General features: G+C 40.8%; 1 protein-coding gene across 1 annotated transcript in view; it reads left to right on the top strand.

The window, feature by feature from the left end:
* The window catches only part of PGM5 (phosphoglucomutase 5), a 67,740-nt gene that overhangs the window by 17,899 nt on the left and 23,803 nt on the right, over positions 1-26,038 (top strand). The window contains exon 6 of the mRNA XM_035896077.1: positions 20,166-20,281. Coding sequence (XP_035751970.1) covers positions 20,166-20,281 — 116 coding nt within the window. The remainder of the gene's footprint in view (positions 1-20,165; positions 20,282-26,038) is intronic.

The following is a 26,038-nucleotide window of genomic DNA, read 5'->3' as shown; positions in this document are numbered from 1 at the left end:
TTTTTAAATAACATTGCAATACTAAAAATAGCCATATATGTCTTCTGTATATCTGGTTAAGAATGGTAGTTTTGCTGTATCACCTTTAAATATGTTATGCAGCTAAATGTTTTAATTACACTGATACAACATTTTTTGAAGGATTTGTGAGCAAGAAACAGCTCTCACTACAAGACATTGATGTCCTTCCATTAGCTGTGCCTCTTAGTTTTATTTCTACGTTGTGCATGTAATCTAGCTGCTATTCTTCATCCCTGAATGTTTTTCAAGCAGTGAAGGTGATTGATCACTACAAATATTTTCAAGGATATCTTTAAGGACCTGTCTTTGTCTTCTTTGTGTTTTCTTTGATGCCTTATTTGGTGTGCTTTAGTATAGTGTGCAACAATAATATTGTTGCAAGCCCACTGTATTCTTGGCTATCCAGTGTTTCAGTATCCTAGCCTGCACCGATGAAAACATGCTGCCCACTGTGGTCATGGCAGGCCACATTTTGCATGTATGTAGGGTAAGTGTTTATTCTGAACACTTTTCAGGAAAGCAGCAGTCAGACTCACAGATACTTTCTCAGCCAAAGATGAGAATGAACCTCTTTCAAGGTATTGCATACTTTTGAACTTTCCAAGAGAATTAGTTGATACTGCATCTTGTGTTCTTCAGTGGCTGCATTGCATTGCTTGTGAAGAAAAGGACAGAAAACACGTCGGTGTCCTATGAAATACCGGTAGAAAACTCTGTGTTCTTCTTTATGGATGAAAGCAAGAGAGGTTAAGCAGTCCTGTGGCTCACCTCCTTTTATGTGGCACACAACATAGTTTTTGGGTCTGAGAGGGCTTCACTGGCCAGTTCTGAGCCTGAAGGCAACCCATCCCTGTTAAGAATGGCAGGCTGCAGAACAGACTTACACAACATACAACTTGCACTCTCTTTCATAGTTAGTTGCGTTCTGGCCTGTGCCTGGAGTGGACAGGTATAGCTACTTAGCCTAAAATGAGCAGGTTCATTGGTTGTGCAATGTGCAGCTTACAGGACTGCATTCAGAAAGCTGCACTGAAAGCTCTCTTCATTTAAAAGGAAAAGATGAGTTGAAAACTATGCTTTGTTTCCAGCTTAAGCTTTAAATGTAAATGAGCTTTAAGCTGTAAATGAGGTCAGTTTGTCTGCCAAAGTTAGAGAGAGCAAGATTTGGTGCTTGGTGGGACATAAATATATTCTGTAAATTTGATTGACTCTTGTTAAGAAATATGCTTATTTGCAGTTCTCACAAACAACAGACTTTTGTCTGCGCTTACTATGCCATATGTGAAAAACTACCTGAGAAAAATAAACTTTTTGCAAAACATTCTGAGCAGGCCTTGCACGGTGCAATAGACAGATGTTGGGTAACAGAAACTCCGTGTTTTCTTAGTCCTGCATCTGTTTTATATCTCAAAAAGTATATGGCTATGAATAAAGAACAGGAATTCCTACAAATGTCCTGATAAAAAAGTCCAAAAGCATTTTAATTGAAACAATCTGAGGAAGTTTACAGCAACTCAGTTACAGAAGACTTTGTGACTGCTGAAAGAAAGTTTAAAATAAAGGGCCCTTTTCTTTCAAGGGCTTACGCAGTCTTATTTTATGCCTCAACCGAGAAAGACTCCCACGTGGATTAGCGTGTCTGAACATGTTTTGCCTGTGCTGGAGAGCACAGCTGGTATCAGCCCAAGAGCAACCTCTCCCATCAAAGGATTTTTTGTAAATGGGTGACCTTCATGGAGAAGGCTTCCTGTTTCCCATCAAAGGATTTTTTGTAAATGGGGGACCTACATGGAGAAGGCTCCCTGCTGATTTCAAATAAAACCTTTCTGGCACAGAATTTCAAAACAGTGTGTTTAAAATTCTGCTTCTTATGTGTATTGAAGTATAATCTTCTGCTAAATAATTTAGATTGTTTACAAATTAAGAAGAGAGGAAATTGTTCTTTACATTCTGGGTGTTTTGAAGAAGATATCCATAAGACTGTGACAGAGCCAGGGTACTTAACATTATCTGAAGAAGTTTGAGAGTCCTGTTAGAGCAGATCTTACTTTAAGTCGTAGTCTCTTGAATCGTCAGATTAATTTTGGAGAATAAGAAACATTGTCGTCTGATTTCTTTTGTGGGGAAATGAAAGAGGCCCAAGATCTTTCCAACCTCAACCATTCTTTGATTCTGTAGTATCAGCCTATTTCTATGGCATATTGTAGTTTCTTCTTCCTTTTTAATTTTCTCTATGAACACTACCATAAAGTTGTGAAACTGCTTCTTCCTTTTCCTTCCCAGCCAAGTATTGCAAGCACACAGAACACTTACTAATTCTCACTCTCTAAAATCCACAAAACAGTTTGCAAGAGAGAAAAAGCAGAACTAGCATAAGGAAGGAAATCCAGATCTAAATGGTATCATTTGGAAGCTACTAGAATAAATCACGTCTAACCAACCTGATTGCCTGGCTGGTAAAATGATTGAACCTGTTGATGAAGTTAGGGCTAGCAGCAGATGTCATTTACTTCCATTTTACCAAGGCTTTGGACACCGTGTCCCACATTATTCTTGTATCCAACTCAGGACTTTATGATTTGGATGGGTGGACAACTAGATAGGTAAAAATCTGGTTTGGTGATCAGGCTCAAGGGCCATTGGTTAATGACCTGCTAAAAAATGGGGTACTGCTCCATGACCTGTCCTGTTTAACATCTTTATCAGTGGCCTGGAGGAGGGGATAGAGGGCACTCTAACCAAGTTTGCAGAGGACACCAAATTGGGGGGTACCTGTTGGTATGCTGGAGGGCAGAGCTGCCAGTCAGGGGAACCTGGATGGCTGTGAGGAATGGATGGACAAGGACGTGATGAAATTCAGCAAGAACTAACTGAATCCTGCCTCTGAAGAGGCAGAGCCCTACAGTGATGCAGGCTGGTGACAGAGGGGCTGAGGAGCAGCTCTGCAGAGACAGCCCGGGGCCCTGGTGGGCAGTGAGCTGGGCAAGGGCCAGTTGTGTGCCCTGGAATTGAAGAAGACCAGCAGCACCCTGGGCTGTATGAATAAAGGTATGGCCCAGAAGGTGGGGAAGTGGTTATTCTCTGCTCAGCACACGTGAAACCACTTTCAGATGCTGTCTCTGGTTTGGGGATCCCCACTACAGGAAGGACAGCAATAAAGTGGGGTGAGCTCAGCAGAGCATCAGACAGAAGGGGGCTGGAGCACAGGCCCTACAAGGCGTGGTGGGGGAAGAGGGTTTGTTCAGCCTAGAGAAGGGTGGCTTTGGTGGCACCTAGCAGCAGCCACCTGTACCTACAGAGAGGCTGTCAAAAAGGTGGAGCCAGGGCACTTCACAGCTATGCATGGTTGGGGGACAAGAGGCAATGATAATAATTTGAAACAAGGAAGTTGTTCAATGTCCAACTGGATAAAGCCATGAGCAACCTCATCTTATCTCATCGCTGACCCTGCTTTGGTCAGTAGATTGAACTAGAGACCTCCCATGGTCACTTCAGAATTATTTTATAATGCTGTGGCCCTATGAAGAGACTTTTGCTGGAGAGTCCTCATGCTACCAAGACTGTTGAGCCTGCCTGCATTCTTGCAGTCTTGTAGTTACCATGATTAACGGCAAAGTGATGTACAGGAAAGCTTGATGTTGCCTTAGCTTATATACCTTTTGATTTTCTTCTAAACCAAGGAATTATCCAGCTGGAGGAACCGCACTGTTTTTTTCTTAATCATTTTCTGAGCTATCCTGCTGACTCTGCATGAGAGGATGGATGTAGTATTACAGCACTTGGGAGGTGAAGAAGTGTCTGTGGAAGTAACCAGCAACTTCTGATATGTACCTAAAGCTATTATTTCTCTACCATTCAGACAATTCAAGAGTACTGAAGCACCAATTTGAATCGCTGTCAATACAGAGTTTTGTACCACATGTTGTGGTTATATTCATACCTGTTTTTCATCTTTGTCAATGAGCATAGGCACAGTGCCTTTTGAACCAGCTGACTTCATTGTAATAAGCCTAAAAAGCCTAATGAATATGGGCCACGTGTACTCCTGAGTTAATGGAGATTTTTTTCCCTGTGCTTTAGTTCACTGGATTATTGCATTTGTTGTAAAAGACCAGAGGTCTTGCCAGTCACTAGTGATGACCTTACTGAGGTTCACCTCAGTAAGTAGTTGCAGAAGGATGTAAGAATACCTCTCCCTTTTCTCCATTTATTACATCTCTTCTCTTTTCTGGTAGAATAAAATCTCCCTGACAGTTTCTATAGAATAAGGGAACTTACCAAACGTTTCCCCCTTGCCTTTGTAGACTGTTTTTATTGCTGGAAAGCTCACAGGTTTTGTATGCAACAGTGACTGTGCAGGACTCAAGGCTAGAACAGAAAATGTCCCTGTTTGAGGGTGGGGAGGTGTGGAAGCTTTGAGTGTTGATTGTTCCTTGTTCAAGCTTTGGGTTTTTTTCCCATAGTATGCATACGTTACAGACCTTTCTGGCATTTTATTGCTGCACTAACTATGAAGTTTTTGCCAAATGCTTAATGGGACAAAGTCCACTACTGAGATTCATTAGTGTAGTTTTTTGCTCAGGTGTGTCTTACATTGGTAGGTGAATTTCCTTTTCTAGGGACTGGCTTGCTTTAAACAACCTGAGTCTTTTTGTTTGTTTCTATTCTTTCCATGCATTAAGAAGGTTGTCCTCATACCTGCCTTCTTCAGGAAGCCAGTAACAAAGCCGGGTGTTAATGCAGCATACTACAGTGTAGCAGTGACATCTGGTTTTCTGTATTTATATACCAAAAAACCTGCCTTTGCTCGCAGAGCTTAACTAGTCACAGGCCATAGTGTTGAGAACGGGACAGACATAGGCTATCTAATACAGTCAGCTGCGGTCATAAAAAGTGGATGGTATCTTTCCTAGAACAAGGCTTAGTATTTCTTCTGGTGAGCCATGGCAGAATTTAGAGGCTAAAATAAGCTTAGTTTACATTTGTTTTGTAGAAGTTCACCAAAAATGCTAGAAGTCGTCATACCTGATCGCTATCCGTTCCCTTCGTTCTTTAATTTACTGACAAGGAGGAGTTAACTTACTCTATAGGCATATGAATGTAGTGAAATGAAATACTAATGAAAAGCGATTCTTGTGTCTCAGCCAGGAAGGGCATGAATAACCTTAGGGATTACTGCAGTACATCTGGAGAGCACGGCCACATGGTTGCCAGATAGTTGGGCTTTTCTTCATTAGTACTATGAACTCTGCAATCAAACCTAGGATTCTGTGTGGATCTACAGTACATATGTGTGCAATTTGTCACTGGAAGAGGCTCCTCGGGGAAGTGGCAGCGGCACCAAGCGTATCAGAGTTCAAGGAGCGTCTGGATGACGCTCTTAGTCATATGGTTTAGTTTTAGGTAGTCCTGTGAGGAGCAGGGAGTTGGACTTGATGATCCTTATGGGTCCCGTCCAACTTGAGATATTCTGTGATTCTGTGATTCTAATTTCACCTCACAGGGACTCTTGAGCACTGTGCCAACTGGTTTTATTACGTGAAAGACAGAATTCTGTTGGGATATGTTGCTGCCAAAGCACATCTCTCCCTCATTGTATACTCGTAGAAATGCTCGTGTTTGCTGGTTGTCTTTAGCAAAGCAGCTTTTGTCTCTTGCTTTATCCTTACTTTTAGCACAGCCGTATCCAGATAACTGTGTCTATCAACAGCTGTTTCTAGTCAGTCTGGGAGAGCTTGTGTGAAGGGAGCAATGAAGTTTTCACGAGGCAGGGAGTCACAGGCACTCTGTCCTGAAGCTTATACATCCTTTGGAGTCGACTCTTGAAACATTTACAAAAGAGGGTGCGAAGTTATGCATTTTGGATTTGAATCTTGAGCTGATGACTAAAGCAACATGAGAACAGCATTTGGTGTGGTGCATCATGATGAGTCCACCTGTTAGCATCCCACACACTGAAGAAAACACCACCATGATAAGAACAAGTTACACAAACTGCATCTTGTGCAAAGCTTTCCAAAACATTTGTAACCAAGAGAAACAGTTGAAAACAACATTAGTTACTTTAATTCTTCTTGTTAGAAGTTTTCAAACTCATAAGTTTGTGTTCCTGGAAATGTAGAGTTCAAAGGCAGTAATGGCATTTTCATGAACTTGCACATTATACATGGGGTGTGTGTGTTACATAAAAGAGAAAAAGACTAATTTCCCACATATGTAGCTGGTGACTGTAATGCATAAATAGTTTTTTGCCCTAGCTGTGGTCTGTGAGACCAGTGAGAATGTTCATGTTTTCATCAATTATATGAGTTATGTCACTCATCTGAATTTCTGAGAAGTATGGGCTTTGTTGTTGATGAAACTCATTAGGGTTTTGCTATCCAAGTAGCATTTATTACCACTAAAACCACATCGCGAGATTGCCAAAATGTTACAGTGTGGACTGAGCCACAGTCTGTAAATTTCCTTAAAGGACTGCCCTTTTTTGTTTATTTCGTTTGGTAATATGAATGTCAGGTGTTGTATGTGTAGGACTACAGCACCATGGGAGCCTGTGCTCTGTCCATGTGTGCTCTAGAAGGTATTTATTTCCATCTCTACCGAAGCCCAGCAGCATCTTCCTAGTACTCCGGTACGTCCTTTTAATGAAATATCATAAACATTATTCATCATTATAGGTAGTCTAGGCTAAGAGACATCCATAATCATGGTAATTCATATTGTTTAAGGGATTTTCAGCACCCTGTCTGTTGTTTGCTCCTTGTTTCCATTTTGTTCAAGTTTTTCACATTTCCTTTTAACTTTTACTGTGTACTTTCCATCTAGAAAGAGTGGGAGAGCAACCCCACACTTTGGCTATTTTCTACCACCAAACGCCACAATACTGTGGCAAAATTTGCTTTCCCCCTGCCCAAGATTAACAGCACTCTTGTCTATGGATAGACTCCCAGCTGGCATGCTAAAGGTGCCACTCCCTATCTTTTTTTCCACAGTAACTCTTACTGTTCCTGTAATGGGTAGACTCACAGCATGCTATGAGTTTCCTGCAGTATGCTAGAGAGCTTCCTTACTTAATGTCAATGTGCACGCATTACAGGTAGTTTGACTGGCCTGCAGAATCTTTCTGTGATTCCAGAGAGGAATTCTATAGATAAAGCAAATGTCTTCATACACTTACTGCTGGGTTGTGTTAGGAAATTAGCTTAGTCATAGATCTATTTGTAAATTGGAGAATTAAGTTCTTCAGCAGCAGCTCCTGACTGGCTGAGCACTCAATCCTGGGGCAGTCTGCTGGATTGTTTTACCAGTGCAATCATCCAGTGTCGCATTTTTCTCGGTATCATTCTTCTCATGTGAAGACTGGTTTCTTAGGGAAGACTGGCCATGATGGGATCATAAGGTTAACTCCTCTGTGCACCAGGCAGCATTGGTCATCAGCCCTTCTGCACTGGTCCACACCAGCTCTTGGTTCTTGAGTCTTCCAGAATCAAGAGCTAATTCTACACCCCGACTAGTTACCTAAATCTTGGTTAGTTGTTCTTTAGAAACACAAGAAATCATGATCTAAAATCATATGAGTCTGTATATTCTCAGGAGGCCTACTGTGAGCTGGTAGATCTGTAAGATGACTTCCTCTTGTTCAAATGAATCAGCTCCCCATCAGGTACATCTAAAGCTCTCTTTGTCAAAACTCTGTACAAACATGGTTTGTTTTGCTCTTTCTCCCATCATTTAGAAATGCTTAAGAGGCCTGATTGATGCTTGCTTTTGCCAATGCTAGGATCTTACTGTTACCAGTCTGTGAGCTGTGTGCCCCTCATCCAGTTTAATTCTGACTTTGCTGCTTTGCAAAAATTGTCTTTGTGAAGGGTATTGCTCAGCCAGCATAATAAAAGAGTGAATTTAAGTTCTTGTAACTCACTGGAATGAATTATTGGTAGAATGTCCTGCTGAGTTTACTGTAATAGTATTTATCTGCAGCTTAAACTAAGCTGTCAGACCCTTCCTTTTCTATCCTTACAGCCACCATCAAATGCAGAGTGAATCAAGCTCCACATGTCATATGTTTTCAGAGCACTTTGTTATTTGTACCTGATAAGTCAATTCTTTGTTTCACTGGGGAGGGTTGTGGAAAGCCTGACAATATCTTTTTGGAAAATCTTCACAAGGATCATTCAGCTTATTAAAATTTTGTTACTAATGAATGGATGAGCGTCTTGGCAATGCTTTGGCATGCCTAAGAGTATTCCCATACCTGAGATAAAATGGGCAAGGAGTCTACTGAGTTCCTCCTGTGCCTGTTGCTCATGCCCCAATTTAAGGAGAGCTGTTTGACATGCTCCTTATTTAACCAGCTGTCTTTAGGATCTTTTAAACACCACCCTGTGACTTACAAGACTGCTGGAAAGTCACCATGAGTGCGTTGAATCTATATGGGCAGAGACTCAGCGAAACAAAACAACTTCTTAACATTCAGTGACTGTTTATTCCAGAAGGTTTTCTTCCCCCATGGGGATCTGACAAACTGGCCTTCCTCCTGTGAGCTTTGGAGTCTGTCTCAGCTACAATTCGTTTGTTAGTGATGACTGGTACCTGGTCAAGCTAATCTGTTTGATGGTCCTTGAGTACAAGGTTAAATAAAGTCATATAAAAGACGGAATTTTCTTATTGGTACTTCTGGTTAAAGAAAAAGAAGGGGTCTGCAGGGGCTAGGCAGGAGGAACACATGCAATTTATAGTCTCAGCACAGACAAACATCTCAGCTAGTTTTAGTTACACTAAAGGATCGTTGGGCTTCTTTATAGGGTGTGTCCGTAGCATCCTGTTTTTCTGTACAGATGTACACAATGAAGAGAAATCAGAAGCAAGAGGGTGAACACGTCCATTTTTGCACTTTGAAGTTATTTCTTCACTCCCTTTAAAACAATAAACCTTCCAACTTATCTTTATTTACACAGACCTATCCACCTTGGCATCAATTTTTTTTCTCTTCATAAGGAGCAGTATTTCTGTCTGCAAGGTACTGGATTTGTTGGCAGATTTCTTGGAAACAGGTCTTACAGTACACATAACTAGTCTTGCTTTATATTGGGTGCCTAATATTTAATAAAGCAAAATAGTTGACTTTTGCCTCTTGGCACCAGTTCAGGAAAATGCTTAAGCACACTTAACTTCTGGACTCATGAAAACCCCCAGAGCTTTGAATGGAAATATGAAAGCCTTTTGTAAAAGTTTATTTTAAAAAATTAATGTAGAGTATAGAAAAAAGAATTTTTGCACAAAAACTAGTTTTTCCATTATTTTAATGTTCTATCTTTTCCCCCATTTTATTATGTACTATCATTATTACTTTTTGGCACTGAGCCCTTGTATAAAACACTCTTGTCCTGTAAAGCAGAAGTTGAAGTTGTGCTGTGACTGAGTCAGCATCCTCTAGCACGAACCTCCTAGGTTGCTTCTCTTTGTAAATCTCAGCATGGGTGGCATGCTGGAGCAGGGCTGAAAAGACACAATACAATGTGGAAGTGGAAGGGGTAGGAGAAACACAACTCAGAAGGCCGGGTTGCGTGTCCACAGACAGTACTGTAGCTTGAAATCATATAAAGCTTGTAAACATTCTGAACACTGCTACTACTTCAGCTAAGGAAAACACAGTGCACTAATTCTGCAAAGCCTGAATCACGCCCACTTCACACAGTGCAGTGTTTTTCATGGAAGTCTGGATAAGCCCATATTCCTACATGGTACAGTACAGAGCAGTGCGGAGGTGCTATCTAGGGTCCCACTGCCTGTGTGTTCGTGCCAGCAAAGCACCAAACCCGGCCTGTGAAGGAGACCAACAAATGGGGGTACAGTGCCACTCTGATGGGACCAGACTGCTGCCCATCATGAGGTTATAGATCCCTGAACCATGCTCAGCTGCACAATATGGTGTATGCTTTACTGTCATTTGCACCTTCAGAGCTGCCTAAGGTCAGTGGGTGTCCAGCAGGCCTTAAACCACTCTAGTCCTCTCCTCTCATAAAAATCTGGGCTACGAATTTTGTGGAGCTGCACCTGAGAAATGCTGCAGACTTGTTCCTGGTCTCCTTTCTTGTTTTTTCTCATCCCATCAAGTCTGTGTTTTCCCTCACACGCAGCAGAGAAGGACACTAGTATAAATACTGTACTTAGAATAAACTCTTGCTCTTAGCAAACTCAGTCCAGATATAGGCATTTGGGTTGACAGTCTGCATTAGTTTTAAACATGGTGGGTTCATTCTGACTTGTATCATTCAATGGGAGAGAAAGAAAAGGGAAGCATTGGCCATGTGAGGAGTTCAAAAGGGTAAAATTACTAATGGTTTGGTAACAGAATTTTACACTGAACTAATTCCTAGTAAAAGGTAACTGAGAATAATTTCTAGCAGTTACATGTGAATTCATGTAAAACCTGGTTTCACTGCCTGAAATAAGAGCACAAATGCTACTTCTGGAATTAAAGATTTCTCATTATGATGAAATTAATTTTTCTTTTAAAAAAAGTCAGGAAGTATTTATTTTTCTCTTGACCTACTAATGTATTCATTACAGGTGAGTTCCAATGTTAAAAGCAATTTCAAGAAAGTGCTTCTTAGTACCTCTACTCATAGCAAACAACATTGACTCAGTATTTATTCAGTTTATTACTGTGCAGATGTCTAGCGTCTAGCAGTTGTATCCATTTGTGATTCTTTTCTGAGCATCTGCTCCATGCTAAAATCTGTCAAAGTGATGAGATTTTTTTAAAAGCTGCCAGAGGAGATTTAGGTTTTTTTTCTGGACACTGCAAAGAATTGTGTGTTTTGTAGTCTGAGCTACAGTGCTTTCATGCTGACAGCACGGTCCATACCATGGTAGTCTGGCTGAGCAGAAACAGATGTAGCATCATGGGCCAGTTTCCCATCTGAAGGAGAGGCTTCTGACAAAGTCCAGCTTTTCATGGTGGGATTTCTTTAATGCAGTATTTCCTTGAAAAGAAGGAAAGTTCTTAGTTTCTATATCCACAAACGTCAATTAAATTTAATTAAGCACCTAGCTCTTCAGATGACTTTTTCTGCCATGGAATCTCATTGCTAGGACTCTGTGTTATCACCCAGACTTCAGAGAGGAATTTATTAGCCAAAGCTGTACTCAAGGCCTTAGAACCTAAGCCTGTGTAGGAGGTCTCATCCAGTGCAACGTCTTAGAAGTGATTTAACTTGTCAGTAAAAGATTCTTTAATGCCTCATAGTGCCCACAAATTGGGGATGGTAACAGTCTCACTGTGATAACATGTATGTAACTTATATGGTATTGATAGTTTTAACATTGGCAGTAACTTTGTATCTTGATCAATCACTATGACAATACTCTACTTGCATCACCTGCAAATATGGGGTGAAAAATGCCGGCTTGGCATGCCATCTGCTTCATGTATTTGTGAAAAGTGCATTTACCATCCCCTTTCACCAGTGAATTCTGCACCAGTGGCCATTCACTCCACAGCAAATTAGGGAGACTAGGCTCAAGTACAGTGTCCATAAAAAGTATCCTTGCACCTCTTGCCCGCGGTGGACAGGATTATCACATTAGTTTTGAAAGCAAAGGCAGACTCAGCAAGGAGCCGTGCTGGCTATTTTTACTTTGTCCACTTACTCCCCAAAGAGCAGGGCAGAGGCAGAGGCATTCTGTGGCCCTTTCTCAGAGATCTGAAGCAGAGCTGGGCTGCAGCTGCTGGCCTGCGTACAGACGCATTTCAGTCCTGCGGTGCTCCCCTGGCTCTGTAGCTGGCTATGAAGTTAGGCATGTGAATTTACTTTTACCCCCTGGGATTGAGTCAGAAAGTTGCCTGTTGGTATCGGGACAGAAATTAGTTTGTCGTGATTTTGTAGAGTGTCTCCAAGTACTTTAAAAAGTGCCATCTTTTTGGTGTGTTGCACAGGGTGCTTGTAACATTCGATTTATTAGAGTGCAGGAAAACTTGATGGTATGAAACACTGAGCTGTGTGTTCACACCGTGGCCTATAGGTGGCAACAAGGAGTGTAAATAACTGTGGGGCCCCACGGTGTCTGTGTGTTTGGGAGCCTTCAGTTCCCCAAGAGTGTTTTAACTATCCTTGTGATGGTGCAGGCCGTTTCAAGTCTGCTCCTACAGGAGACAGAAAAAGTCCAACAAACTTGAAGGGCCCAAAGGGAGATACTAAGTTTTAAAATTGTTTGTTTTAGGAATTTAAAGCCAAGCATGCAATAGTTCATGTCCTTGGAGTATAGTGGTGATTGTGCTGAGCATGAATGTGTTCCATGCAGCTCAAATAAGTTTCTAGTATGCGTGGTTGCTGTGTGTTACAAGGCATGAGCAAGGTAGGATGTGTTTATAGCACTTTGCCTTTCTGCTGGGATAATTTTTAGGTGTTGATGTTGAAGGATTTCAAACACGGGGAAAGGCCAGTGTGAGACTGAGAGGCAGGAGAGAATATTGGAACAATTAGCTGGGACCGCAGTTACGTTGTGTGAGTGCCAGGAGGCTCCATTGATGGAAAGGGAATTCAAATTGTCCTGAATAGAATTCGACTGGAGATGATTTCTGCAGCTATTAGCAATGCATAACTGTCCTCAGAACTATAGTCAGCTGAAAAAAATCCACCTGAAGTTAGCGGTTTTCAAGACAGAAACTACCCCTGGACGTCAGACCTTGATTTGGTGTACCTTTAGTCCACCTGTGGAAGTATTTTAGAGTTAAAACTTTGCAGGGGTGGGGGGGAAGCAAAACCAAAAAAGCCAAATATTTTTAGATCCTTTGTAGCTAAAGTGTCTTCAGTTGCCTTTTGTTTATTGATTTCTGTTACTATGATCTTTCTCTGTGAGATGTAGCATACTAGAAAGCAGAAGGAAAAGGAACTTGCTGTCTACTATTTTTTTTTGCCTTGTGCTCCTGACAGCCTCTCTCCTAGCCTTGGCAGTTTACATCTTATCTTAGTGATATGTCCTGGTTATCTGTGTTGTGGGGGGGGCTTAGCATTCCACTGCTTTTTGCTTAATAAATTAAAGACTGGGAAGGAGTAACACTGTAATACTTGACCATATAAGGGGGGGTGACCGTTGTTTTAGTTCTGCTCCTCGCACAATACGCGGTTGAAGCCTTTTAAGGGAAGGTGGTGCAGGCAGAGTGAAAACATCCAGAAGCAGAACATCCATTTCACATTATAGCTGGTGCCAGTGCTGGTGCTGTCATTGCTACTGCTGTGAATTTCTTACAGGCTGTTGGAGTTGCACAGTTAAAAAGAAGGAGAGACTTACAGATGAGGCTGAAGTGAGAAGTTTTAGTTCATGGCTCCTGCATCTTGACAAATAATAAAAATGAAGAGGAAACTGACCAAAGTTGAGCTGAATTAGACTTCCAAAGTTGAGAAATGAAGTAGCAAAGAGCTCTTCAGCATCAACAAGAAGAGACCACAGAAAGAACAAGTGGGAAACATTATGCAGTGAGAATGGGATAGGGACTCAGTGACTAAAAAAGCAATGAATATTGTCTCTAATTTTTCAATAAGGTTTAAAACAAAAATTTATTTTTGAATGAGATAACTAATGCAAATGATCAGATGGAAAAGAAACTGTGGCAGCATGATAGGAGTTCAATCCTCAATGTTATCTCAGTACTATAGAAGAATGAACCTATGAAATTTTAGGTCTGGTTGCAAGTACACTTAAGTAAGTCTATCAAGGCAATCTCTATATGGTTAGAGAGCAGCAAAAGCAGGATCTCTAATAAAAAGATGGAAAAATTGATGTAGGCAAACGTAAGTCAGTTGATTTGATCTCAGAAGTGTCCAGAGTGTTAGAAAAATTTTGAAGCATCTCAGGCAGTAAAATATCAAATAAATCACATTTGTATGCCAAGGTTAGACTGTGTGAAGACTGTTATTTTCAGCTAAAGAAATGCTTTTCCTGATACATCAGATGCAGATCCTTAATTGAGGTTTTTTTTAGTCTTTGCATGAAGAAAGACTACAGAAGTGGGAAGAAAAAACTGGTTTTCTTAGTTTCAGTCAAACCATAGTCTTGTCTTTAAAATAAAATATGCTTCAGGCCTTAAATCAAATGAGGCTCTTTCCAGCTAGAGATTAGATAACACAGTCTACTTCAGTGGCTTAAATAGAGATTTAGAAGACCCAGCGTAAAACCTTTTTCTTCTATAGCCAGTAACTGAAAGAAACCGTTACAGAGGTTTGGTCTCTTGTGAAATACTGCTACCACGCACTGTCTTTCAGTGGCCCACATGTCTGTCCCACAGATTCCTTCAATTCCTGTTCATTAGGGCCCGAGAGTGCTTAGCCTTCTGCAAAATCAGGCTTGTTGTTCTCTAAATTACAGCACTTTGTCTGCCTCAGCACTAGCTCCACAGAGAGGAGTAGGATTGAAAACAAAAGTGTCCATGAAACACCAGTCTGTGTTTTGAAGGCTGCTCACCCAAATGTCCGTGAGCATCTTTCACATGTGCTGCTGATACCTACAGGTGGCAGAAGACAAGAGAGGCAAGGACGTGCAATAGCTGCTTCTTTAGTGACTCTTCCATTAGTTTCTCCATCCTCATCCAAGTTGAGACTCCGGAATGAATGTGATGCTGCAGTTTACCCTAGCCAGCATTTCACCTACAATGCACGACTCTAGCCGGCCATGTACAACAGTTCATGAGACCTGTCAAAAAAAGCCCTTCCCCCAGTGTTGTGACCTTTATCTTTGCAGTGAACGGGCGCCACGACTGTGGCAGGATAATTTTGTTTGATTGACTGATCTATTCTCAGAAGTTATAAAAGTTTCACTGGGCACAGGAAAGCCAGCTAGCTGCAGGCCATTTGTTGTATCCGAATGATGTGTATTCACCAGGACTTTTTGTGGCATTTTAGAGAATAGGTTGTAGCAAACTTCCCTCTGACTTCTGTTGATGTAAGTCAGGGTAATTCTGCTGAAGTCAATGGTGTTTAGCTAGTGCAAAACCACAGTGGCTGGGAGATACCCTCAAGGACCACTTTGCTGTATTAGCTCAGCTGTGAAAAACAGTTTGTTATCTCCACTGCGTGGAAAACTGAAAGAAAGGTATCACAAGGATATTCCTTTAACCTTTTTAAATAAAAGACTATTTTTTTTCAATGGAAAGTTATCTTTTTACACAGTTTAAGTAGGATAATATCTTGACTGTAATTTCCAGGAAAATTATTTGGGCTATCGGGAGTCCTGTACCCTCTGTTTTCCTAGTTAGGTGACATGCATATGGCTATGAAGTGTAAGGAAAATGATCTGGGTTATTCAGATGTGCAGCTGTACAGTAAGTAGTCCACTTGCCTAGTGCAGAATTGGTAAGTTTTCCACATTAGTCTGTTAAGGCTTTCAAAAGCAATTTAGAATTAGCTTTTAATTTTTTTTTTTTTTTTTTGAGAGAGAGGAAATTTCCCAAAATTTTGCTCTTCATTATGAAGATGATTATTATGCTCATTATTACCTTTATTATGAACTGGCTAGCTGATGCTTTGGTGAGACATCGTAGAGTTCAAGAATTGGCTTAACAGTTCTCTGTGGGTACTAAACTCTCCAATAATTCTGTTTTCTAGTGATGAAATGACTCACACTTCTTCTTATGGTTGTGTTGTATGTGTTCTCCTTAGGTTTTAATAAAAAGTGGGTGGTCAGTATAGGTAGTGTGGGACTAGCTCCTCAAAATAAAAATGAGAGTGAAGTTGTATAGTAGGAGGGTAAATTTAACTATATAACCTTACAATAATTTATATTCTTATTTAACTCACTTTATTATCTCCCCATTTACAAACAGTTGCTCCTGCTTTTTATTAAATTAATAAAATATAGTTTTAAGTAAATGTGTGTAATTGCAGAAAGTACAGTCCACTCTTCTTTGATTTTTTTTCTTCTCCTTAGTTAGTATTTCAGCACACTGGGAACATAAATACCCTTAGGTCTGATATGGGCAGAATAACTAAGGTTGAAGTGTAAGTACCCCGTTTCCCAGTCTAGCAAGAGCTGATTAGTGCTACACACAGACAGAAGAAACTTTATTTTGTAGTTTCATTGATGTAGTGAGCACTTAACGCTGAAAGAAGGCAAGCAAGAATACTGTTTGAAGTCAGTCCCATTAAATGTCCGAGGTGACAAAACCCAGAAGGTCCACAGTTCGTTGTATTCCTTCCACACAGTTCATACTCATGGGACATATAAACACAGGTAGATCAACTGCATGGTTAGGCATAAATAGAAGGCCTTTACTTCAAATAGACTAGGAAAACGAATGTATGCATATGGCGTATTTTTTTCCAGTTTTTATTTTGAATTGCTCTGGAAGTATATTCCAACCATCAATCTGGGCCTTTTGACAGGTAACACCTTCACCCAGAGAACTCAGAGGCTGAGGTATTGCCCTTACGGGAACACTACTGTATCAGTATCTTATTGATGATATACATATCTCGTATATATGAGACATACAAAATTTACTCTGATGAGTGAGACCTGTGCAGGATGTAAAACAGCACTTTACAGCACCAGTTCCAAAACTCTGGGAGAAGTAGTATCCTGTCTGACCAAGAGATCTCATATGGACAACAAAATCTCTGTGGTAACCACTTGACTTCCCATTTCTAAGTTGCTAAATTTAGAGAATCTGTGTAAATGTGCAGAAAGAAGAGAAACTTAAAAAGCTATGCATACATAATACAGACTTGGTTGAACTGTCCTGTGAAGGTACATTGCTAAACCCACCATAGATTGTAATTAATGGATCTGTGATTTATTATAGATAAACCAAAAACCGTTACCGTGACTCATCAGCAATTGTTCTTGCAGAATTACATGTTCCAGAAACCCTCACCCTAAGCATTTATTTACCTAGCAGAATAAAATATTTCCTTAGTATCTTTCAAGCTTGTCATGAAGTCATATGCTGCGTTAGGTAGTGCTGGAAATCTTCAGTAGTACACAGAAACTAATTTCCAAATTTTGGCCCACAAGGGATGCTACCCGTCTGTTTCAGTTGGCACTTTTTTAAAAAAAAAATCTGTCTATGTGGTGTAGCAGTGACTGAAAGATCTGGTTTTGTCATTTTGTCTACAAGAAAGCATACTGGTGAATGTAAAGTCACTGAAGTCATTCTAGTCATATTACTTGTTTATGAAGATGAAGATGTAGGAGCATTAAAAATCCTCCCCCCCTTCCCACATTTAATCTCTGCTTTTCCCTGGCTTTGAAGATCTAGTAATTTCCCAGTTACAAAATACTAGTTTCCTTCCTCTGAGGGTATTTTCCTGTAGTTTGCATTGTTATTTGTTTGAACTGATGCAGCACATTATTTCTCTGAGTCTGCAGCTTTGAGAATTTTTTGCGTCTCCCTGCGGGACCCCCTCTCTTGTTTTGTGGGGTGATCATTCACCTTAAATGTCTATAGGTTGCATAAAGGCACATTCTGCATTTATTGAGATTTCTAGTGATGATTATTTAGTTCAGTAAAATGGCAATTAAAAAAGAGTATGCTTAATTTTCAGTGTGCTTCTACTTATTTACTCTGTTAAAATCTTAAAGAGCCAAGAACAAAAAATATCACAAGGGACAATTCACTATATTTTAATATTCACTATAATATTTCACTATAAACTTTGTACGTATATGTTTATATGTATACTATATTTGTTTGTTTGTTTGAAAGGCTTAGTTTAAATTAAGCCCAGTGCCAGCAGAATCAACGCCTGTTTCTTCAGTGCTAGTCTAGTGCACAGAAATATCTGAAAACCATTACAGCCCCTGGAAGCCTTTCATGCTGGTCAGGCTAGGTCCATCCAAAGCTGTTTGTCCCTAGACTAGTGGAAAACAGAAAAGTGAAAGGGAAAGGATTTCCTTCTCCAAAACCAGTACCAGGATATGGTAACTTTTCTGAAAGCAGAAATATCCCTGCTGTATTGTTGGGCTCTCAAGAGAATTGGTTTTGCTCTTCCAGCATGTTAGCCATTGTTTTCTGTTGTTTTCTAGTTTTTGGCAGCATGGTCCTGTTCCCAGTGTGCAGTTACTGTCACACAGAGATTAAATCGTTCTATGTTCTTGATTTTTTGCAGAGCTAGCCAGAAACCTGTTCAGCTCTGCACTGTATAACCTCCCTTATGCAGCAGTGTTTCTCAGGGCCAATAATATAGTTAGTGCTGTATAAAGATAAGGAGGCATATGCTTGCCTCTACCTTTAAACTAGAGACATGAAAACTGAGTTTAGGATTAAACATTTTGATGATACGTTTTTCTCCAGGTATCTCTTTAGCACTTTTCAAGTAAGTCTCAGCAATTCTTACACTATCTCATTTCAAAACCACTCTTTTTAGTTGTAATATGTAAGTACAAAAATGAAAACCTAGGCTGAATAGGAGACTTAGATAGCAATGGATATTTTTTACCTAAAAATGAGTGGATTTGGAGACTTAATACCAGTGCTGATGAACAATTTAAAGATTTCAGAGAGAATACTTAGGGGCTGAACTGTCATTTAGGTACATTTGCGTACCAGGTTTTGAATGGGTCAGTATTTGCATATTTGGACAGTTTGTCCCATCTACCTTGCACTCCTACTTTAAGACAGATTGATGGGCCATCTGAAAACAGATGTCTCTCTGTTGAGCAGGGAGGTGCCTGCTTTCACCTTGACAGGTTAACTTCTAGGTGGATTTTGTTCAGTGCGCTGAATCCTGCTGTGATTGATCTGCTTTGCCTGGGCTTGACTGCAGTTAAAATGACGTAAGTTGTCTCATGTCAAGTATTCTTCTGTGGGGGTCGAATTTAGGAAATGTTTGTTGGGTGTGATTGCTGCAGCAATTTTAGAGAGATTGTAAGGTCCTTTTCAGTCACAATAAAAAATCAATCAAAGCATTTCAAGGTCCCCATCATAGCCATTCCCAGCAGCCACCTGCAGGTGACACCACACTTCTCTGTGACCACAGAGTCTTTACCGCTTCACACAATGGCAGGACGACTTCACTCTCCCTCCATGGGTCACAAACAATGGGACAGATCTTGTTTTAAGTTTACAATAACCAGCAGAAAAGCAGGAAAAAGCAGGTCCTTTCTGTTGCATCTGGGAACAGCAGAGGAGATCAGGAGGAAAAGAAAAAGGAATGAAGGAAGGAAGGAAGAAAGGAGGGAAGGAAGGAAGAAAGAAAGAAAAAGAAAGAGAGAGAAAGAAAGAAAGGAAAGGAAGAGTATCTCAATTCTTATTTTTCATATTAAAAACCAGTTGGCACTGAAAATCCTAGGCACAAAATGAAAGCAAGCAAATATAATTAGAAACAAAAAGAACGGTAATATTCATTCCGCGTAAATCCTAGCTTTGTATTGGGTTCCTTAGAGGATTTGTTTTTTCTTTCTTGTTTTTTAGTCCAAGAAAAGATTTTTTCATTACAGTTTGTAACAGGAATAATTACCAGTTAACAACCAGGGGAAGGGAAAGCACATCCAGCTTATATGGTGGTTTATTTTGATTCTTGAAAACACTGACAGGTCAGCCAGCTGGTGGGAGTATTTCATATAGGTGCATCAGAATAGACAGGGAAAGTAAGTTCAGACTCAGGTTGAGACTAGGAAAGCTTTTTTAGAGGAGGATCATGGCAACATTCCTGTATTGCCTTGGCTTTGAACACGTGAATAGAAGTAAAGGTGTCTTTCAAGCATATTGGTCTTGGCTACCTGTGTTTTGTAAAGGAAGGTACTTCAACGTGGTGCTTTAACTTTCACTAAAATATTATATAACATACAGTATATGTTATAACAAAGTATAACAAAACTTTGTCTCTCTAGATATAACTGTTGCTCAGTAATGAGAGAAAGATACTGGTAAAACCTACTGACCTGAGATCCTACATTTTCCAAAATACTATAGTTAGTGCATAAACATACCTGGGTTTTGGCTGAAGTCAGGTTCTGAGACAAGGATCGGTTTTGAATGATGCTGTGGATCTGCTCTGTTTTGGTTTTGGGTTTGTGTTTGTTTTAACTTTGTAGCCCAGCTGTCAGGAGATGGAGTGAGACCTAGAATATTCCTCAACTGATCTCAGGCCTTATGGAAAAAAAGCACTGCTTAATTGTGTGATATTTTATTGTGTCTTTTCCAGAGTGGCAAAACTAATGAAGGTTCCTGTGTATGAGACACCAGCAGGATGGAGATATTTTTCCAATCTTATGGACTCTGGACGTTGCTCGCTTTGTGGAGAGGAGAGCTTTGGCACTGGTAAGTGATACGTAATCAAAACTTTCCACAGACTTCTAATGACAACTTTTAATTTTCCTGGGTGCCTCAAGTCAAAGCCAAAAGAATCATCAAATTAACTCTGTCTTGTGCTGGAACCGAAAACTATCAGTTGTTCACAGCTTGAAGGGTCTTCTTGCAACTCTGGTGTCCCGTACCTTGAGTTATGAAAAATGGGGAAGGTAGACAATCAGAAGCCATAGGCAGTCATACCACTGCCCAGACAGCTTTTGGAGATGCCTGGCACTCTCTTCTGACTTGAACACAATGCAAAAAGGTCTCACTGGTGCCACTGGAATAGTCTTCACAGACTGCGGCAGCATTTGGAGGGATTTTGCCTGTATTGAAAAACAACATGGTTTTTCCTAATGTGATTCAGTGTATAAAGTATGAGGATTGGTATGTCTAGTGGTGCATCTAATCAAACCTGTTGCAGGCATCCCTTTTTTGGAACATCACCTTTAGCAAAACTCAGATAAAATCATCAATAGAAGAAATTCAGTTACATGTCAGCGTCTATGTTTTCTCTTAAGTATTTCTCCCTTATCTGTCCCAAGAACCAGTCAAACAATAGAATGAAGAATGAAAGAGAAATCTGAGCCCTCGTGAATTCAGTACTGACAGGAAGCATTAGAGCAAACAATTAAAATAGCTAGTCTGTAGATCTGCACAAATGTGGTTTTGGTTTATGAGAAAAACTGAATTTTTGTTTCCTGGATTCTGGCACAGAAATTCTTACTTCTTTTTATTTATTAGCAGGGTTATGTTGCAAGTGTTTTTGAATGAGCATGTATCAGAATAACTTAACCATTTGCCTGGCTAATAATTTATTCTCTATTTTGATCTGAGTTCCATTGAGTTCTTTATTTTGGTGTATAATTCATTGGCTACAGCTTTTCATAGAAAATAATTTATTATGCAGTAAAACTTGGTTACAAATTTCATTTTGCTTTGATTGAGTTAAAAGTCTAGTATTAAGTCTGTTGGTTAAGGTCAATTAGAGCAGAATGCTGCCTTTTACAAATGAGGATACCTTTAAGCTGTAGACATGCCACTTTATGTCTTAGCCTGTTATTAACTGTCTGTAAGTATCTGAATGGACTATGATAGAAGAACCAAAAATGTGTTAGATTTCTTTGCTTGTCTACCTGTATAAAGTAAGGGAATTTAAATTAATAAAGAATGTTTATTTTCTTTCTGTTGTGAATGGGAGCCAATGTCCCATGATTAGCAACCTGGATGCCTTGTCTTAATTGCTGTGACTGGCACAGACTTGTATTGCCTTGAATGTATCTTTTGAATAGGTATTTTCATAAGGTGATCTGCATCTGGTTCTCCCATCCTATCATTAATTCTTTGGATTCCTGATAAATTCTGTCTCCTGTGAGTTCTAAGGGTGATTGAACAACATGTTGCTGGGCAGCATGGAGAGCTGCTCTGCAGCAATTTTTAATCTGTGCATCCCCACACGTACTGGTCAGATGAGCTTTGTTGTACCTGCATTTCAGTGGAGAAAGACCTCTGACCTCCCATGTAAGCCAATGCTATCTAAAGGCTAATCTGGATCCTGAAGATTCAATCCCCTAGGCAGCCAGACAACTTGAGCACTGGGTTTAAATTCCTCAGTGCGTGTGTAGTTGCTGTCTAAATGAATCGTGACCGTGCCTAAAGGGCAATTATGCGATGACTGTGATGCCTTGTTTGTTTTTCTCCCTGCCTCAGTTTCCTTATTGTCTTTCAGTTCAATTCAGCTGCCTGAAAATACCTCATATGCCAGGAGGTTTATGTGTAAAATGCAGTCTGGTCCGTAGATGACCAATACTTCAGCAATGTGAGCTGTTTTTAGCAGTAAATATTTACCTTACTGTGAATCTTTAAGTAATGTCTTGAGCTGTGTGACCCTCACAAGTTTCTGCCAGTATTAGGCATTTGAATCAATTTTACAGCTTTCCCCTCAATCATATCTATTTAGGGAATGAAACTTGGCACTTCTTGGGCTTTCAGCATGGAATATTTTAAGAAATGTACCATATAGCTGATCAGAGTGGGAAACTTGCTGTTCTGTGCAAGAGAATGGGGTTTTACAGATCCGCATGCTATCGTCAAACTAACTGAACAGCACTGGAGACCGATTGCTTGTGTATCCAGGTAATCCAGCTCAGCTGGGATTTCCAAATAATACAGTGCCCGGATTTTGTAACATAAGGGATTTTGCTCTGGCAAGTAAATAAAAGCAAAGTTTCTGCTATAAAAGGACAAAAGATTTTGAAAACATCCCATAGGGCTGTATTTCCCAGACTTGTTTTCTGGCAGCTGATCTTGGAGCTCAACCAATGCTTTAAAAACTTCTTCCATTTTTGTAGCAGTGTGGAGAGCTTGTCAGATGAGGTTAGTAGCTTTCTGGTTCTATGACTAATGCCCAGGACACAGTTCAGAGAAGGGCGTCAGCAGCAGCAATTAGTTTCTAAGTTTCATCAGCAAACTATTAATCAGGATTAAGAGAGCTATGTGGCTGATTTATCTTTCTGCAGTTTAAGCCCCTTCAGTAATTGCTACACCTTTAATGAATTTGCATGCTTTATCTCCGAATTTCCTGATGCTATTAACATCAGCCACCTTCTCCTGCAAGATACATAGAAAAAGAGCTAGTGGAGAATATAAAAATGTGTTGCTGCTGAAATGGATGAAAGCCTTAAAAGAGCTGTTTGCTGGTATCTGTTACAGCAACACAAACATAAAATAATCTCATTAACTTGAATAAAGGAACAGATTAGAATGCCTCTAAATCTCCATTTCCCTGAAGTATTGTCAAATTTCAGATTGCTGGATGATAAATTTGTAAGACTCAAAGTCTGTGCAAACAAAATGCTTTACCACGAGTTTGTATACTTGCTTCAGTCAGATTTTTGTTTTAAAATCACATTTACAGAATGCAATATGGTAGACAGAGATGACTAATTTAGGGGAAAGCAATTACATTTTCTTCATGCATATGACCCTCAGGGCTCACTGTCTCTAGCAGAATTGGAAATCTCAGATACAGAATAAGTTAGACATGCAAAAGACAGCCTGCATGCCCAACAGCTTTCCAGTATGAGAAAAATCATAATATGAACATTTTTGTATGATCTTACTTTGTTTCTCAGGCTACTGCCTCTCAAGACTTGACTTCAGTTTAGGCCTGTTTAAGCTGAGTACTTCTTTATGAATGGGAAAATGCTCTGAGAGTTTTTCCAAATTGTTTACAGTCCAGCTGTAGCAATTGAATGTTGTGGTTGTAAAAAATAACTTTTGCTACTGTTATATGGAGAAATATGTGACAAATTAACTCAAAAATAAGTTGTTGAAGTAGTTGCAGCTATGCAATTTCCCTTACCGATGGCAAATCAAATATAACAGGATAATCAGAACAATATTTGTTGACTCCTCTGTTCTGTTGTCTCTCTGCTTCAGCTCCTTAAACAATCTGGAATTCATTAATGCCTTGGATGTTTCAATTAGAAGTATCACTGAGAATTATCCTGAGGTTGCTGAGAGCCCTCAGCAGGCAAGGAGGACTATTAGCATGTCAATCCCAGGAATAAATAGTTGCAAGGCATCTTTTACTTGATCCTTTCTTTGCACAGGGCAGCTCTGCCTCTGCAGATCCACAGCAGCAGATATGGGATCCGTAAAGCAAAGAAGAATGGTGTTAGCTGAGCTGAGGCAGCAGAACGAGCTCCCTCCCTAGAGTTTCTACCGTGTCAGCTGGGCAGTAGGAATGAGCGTGAGAGAGAGCAAGCAAAACCACCTACAGACAACAGTACAGTCAGTGAAAAACAGAGTTGACTAACAAAGTTGCAGTAATAGATTTTAATTTGCTAAAAGAAAGATGGGCAATAAATAGAACAATGTATGTGCATATAGTAACCCAGTTGATGGATACACTGGTGAAATAAAAGAGGTGGAATAAACAAGTTCTGAGAAATCCCAGTTGTCAGTTTCTTCCTATTAGGAATAATGACACTGAGACACTTCTTGGGCTCACAGGGTTGTTGTCCCTGTACTCACATCAGGCTAGCGTTTTTCATCAGTGACTTTTGATTCTGGAACGGTTGGGTTGTTTCCAGCATATCTATCCAGGCTTTTGCCTTTGGATTGTTTTCTTCCAATGCTTTCTCTTTCCAGAGAAACAACAATCTGTATGTCCTCCTGAAGGACACACAAGGACACAGCACACGCTAAAACTGCTAAATGGATTGGAAGAATGATACATGTATACGCTTATCCCTCTTCATAGAGATTTATGACCTTAAGCCATGCCAGAACAAGGCTCAGAGCACAACAGAGAGCTTTCCAAAAATTCTTCTGTCCATGTTTCACTGGACCATTTTGGTTCAATGAAACATACTGGAAGTGTTTGTCAAATCAAAACTCATCTCTTCTTTGGTGTTCAGTTCAGACCATTGCACAGATGTCGTGATGTATAGACCATTTTGCTGAATGAATGCTGTGCCTCTCTCTGTACTGTTTGTTGGGTTACACAACAGGAGAATAAACGAGTGTTTACATTGGAACAAATCGCTGAGGTGTTTAGCTCAATGCCATATCTCCACTTCTTGCTTGTGTCTGTTGAGACACTTAAGCCATTTAAGTTGCTGGTAATACCAGCAAAAGAGGTGACTTTTTAGGTGAAATGGAATTGTTCAGTGCTAAGGATGAGTGGCTGAAAGGAGAGGCAAGCAGGTGAAGAAGGAAAGGAACAGCCATGGTGGGGTGACCTTGCTGTTACCAGGGCCCTACCCAGACCCCTGGGGCTCCCTCGCCCTGCCAATGGCCCAGGACCCCATGTCAGCCCCCAGGGCTGTCAGCCCCTACCCCAGTGATGCTGCGGCAGGGCCGGTGTCCAGCTCCCCACTGCCCTGCCCTGCCTGGCCATGGGCTCTCCGAGCCAGGCCTGCCCATGATCCCACATCCTGGCCTGGCCTCAGCCCATCCCCAGGGAGGTGCCCGATGCCTGGGGCTGGGGCTGCCCAGTGCCCCCTGGCTGCCCAGCTCCTGGCTGGGGCAGTGGGATGCGGCCTGGCTGCCGGGCCCTGCCCTGCAACCCCGGGGGAGCCCTCGGTGCTCCCAGTCCCCAGGAACCCCCAGCCTCTATGGTGACCTGATGACTTTTCCTGCTGCTACCAGAGGAATGATGGGTGGGAGGTGACAGCTCTGTTCTGGGTCTCTGTTTTGGTGGCTGTGGCAGAAACCTGCACCATTACCTGGGAGCAGACTCTTGGGTGCAATAACAATGATTGTGACCATGCCATCTGCTTTGCCTATGGGTAAGCTGGCTTTATTATCTGTCGGCCATATTGCTGGTGTTTCTTGTGGAAGGCATGCTTCAGCTGATCTAGTGAGTTATCAAGGGAATAGAAAAGGTGAGGACCTGATTGTCCGAAGGCTAGCTTCCTGTGGAGAGGCATTTGGTATTCTTTCGTATCTGCAGCTATTTGCAAAGCAATGAGAGCTCATAAATAACCCTGCCCTTTTCCTTCTGATTAGTTAGCACTCCATGCTCTTACAACTCCCATGACTCTGGAGCAGGGAACAGAGTGAGCTGTCGCTCTTGGTGGAGTAGTGGACAGGTACAGTTGGACTCAGTGATCTTAAAGGTCTTTTCCAACCAAATGATTCTGTGATTCTATGATTCTTCTTACAGCAGCTGCTCAAGGACCAGCCCATAGCTCTGGCCATTTTAGTAGGAGACTGCCC

This window comes from Egretta garzetta, unplaced genomic scaffold, assembly GCF_000687185.1.
Source record: "Egretta garzetta isolate BGI_Z169 unplaced genomic scaffold, ASM68718v1 scaffold886, whole genome shotgun sequence".
Taxonomy (NCBI): domain Eukaryota; kingdom Metazoa; phylum Chordata; class Aves; order Pelecaniformes; family Ardeidae; genus Egretta; species Egretta garzetta.
The sequence above is the reverse complement of the archived record's forward strand: the minus strand, read 5'-3'. Positions and strand labels throughout refer to the sequence as shown.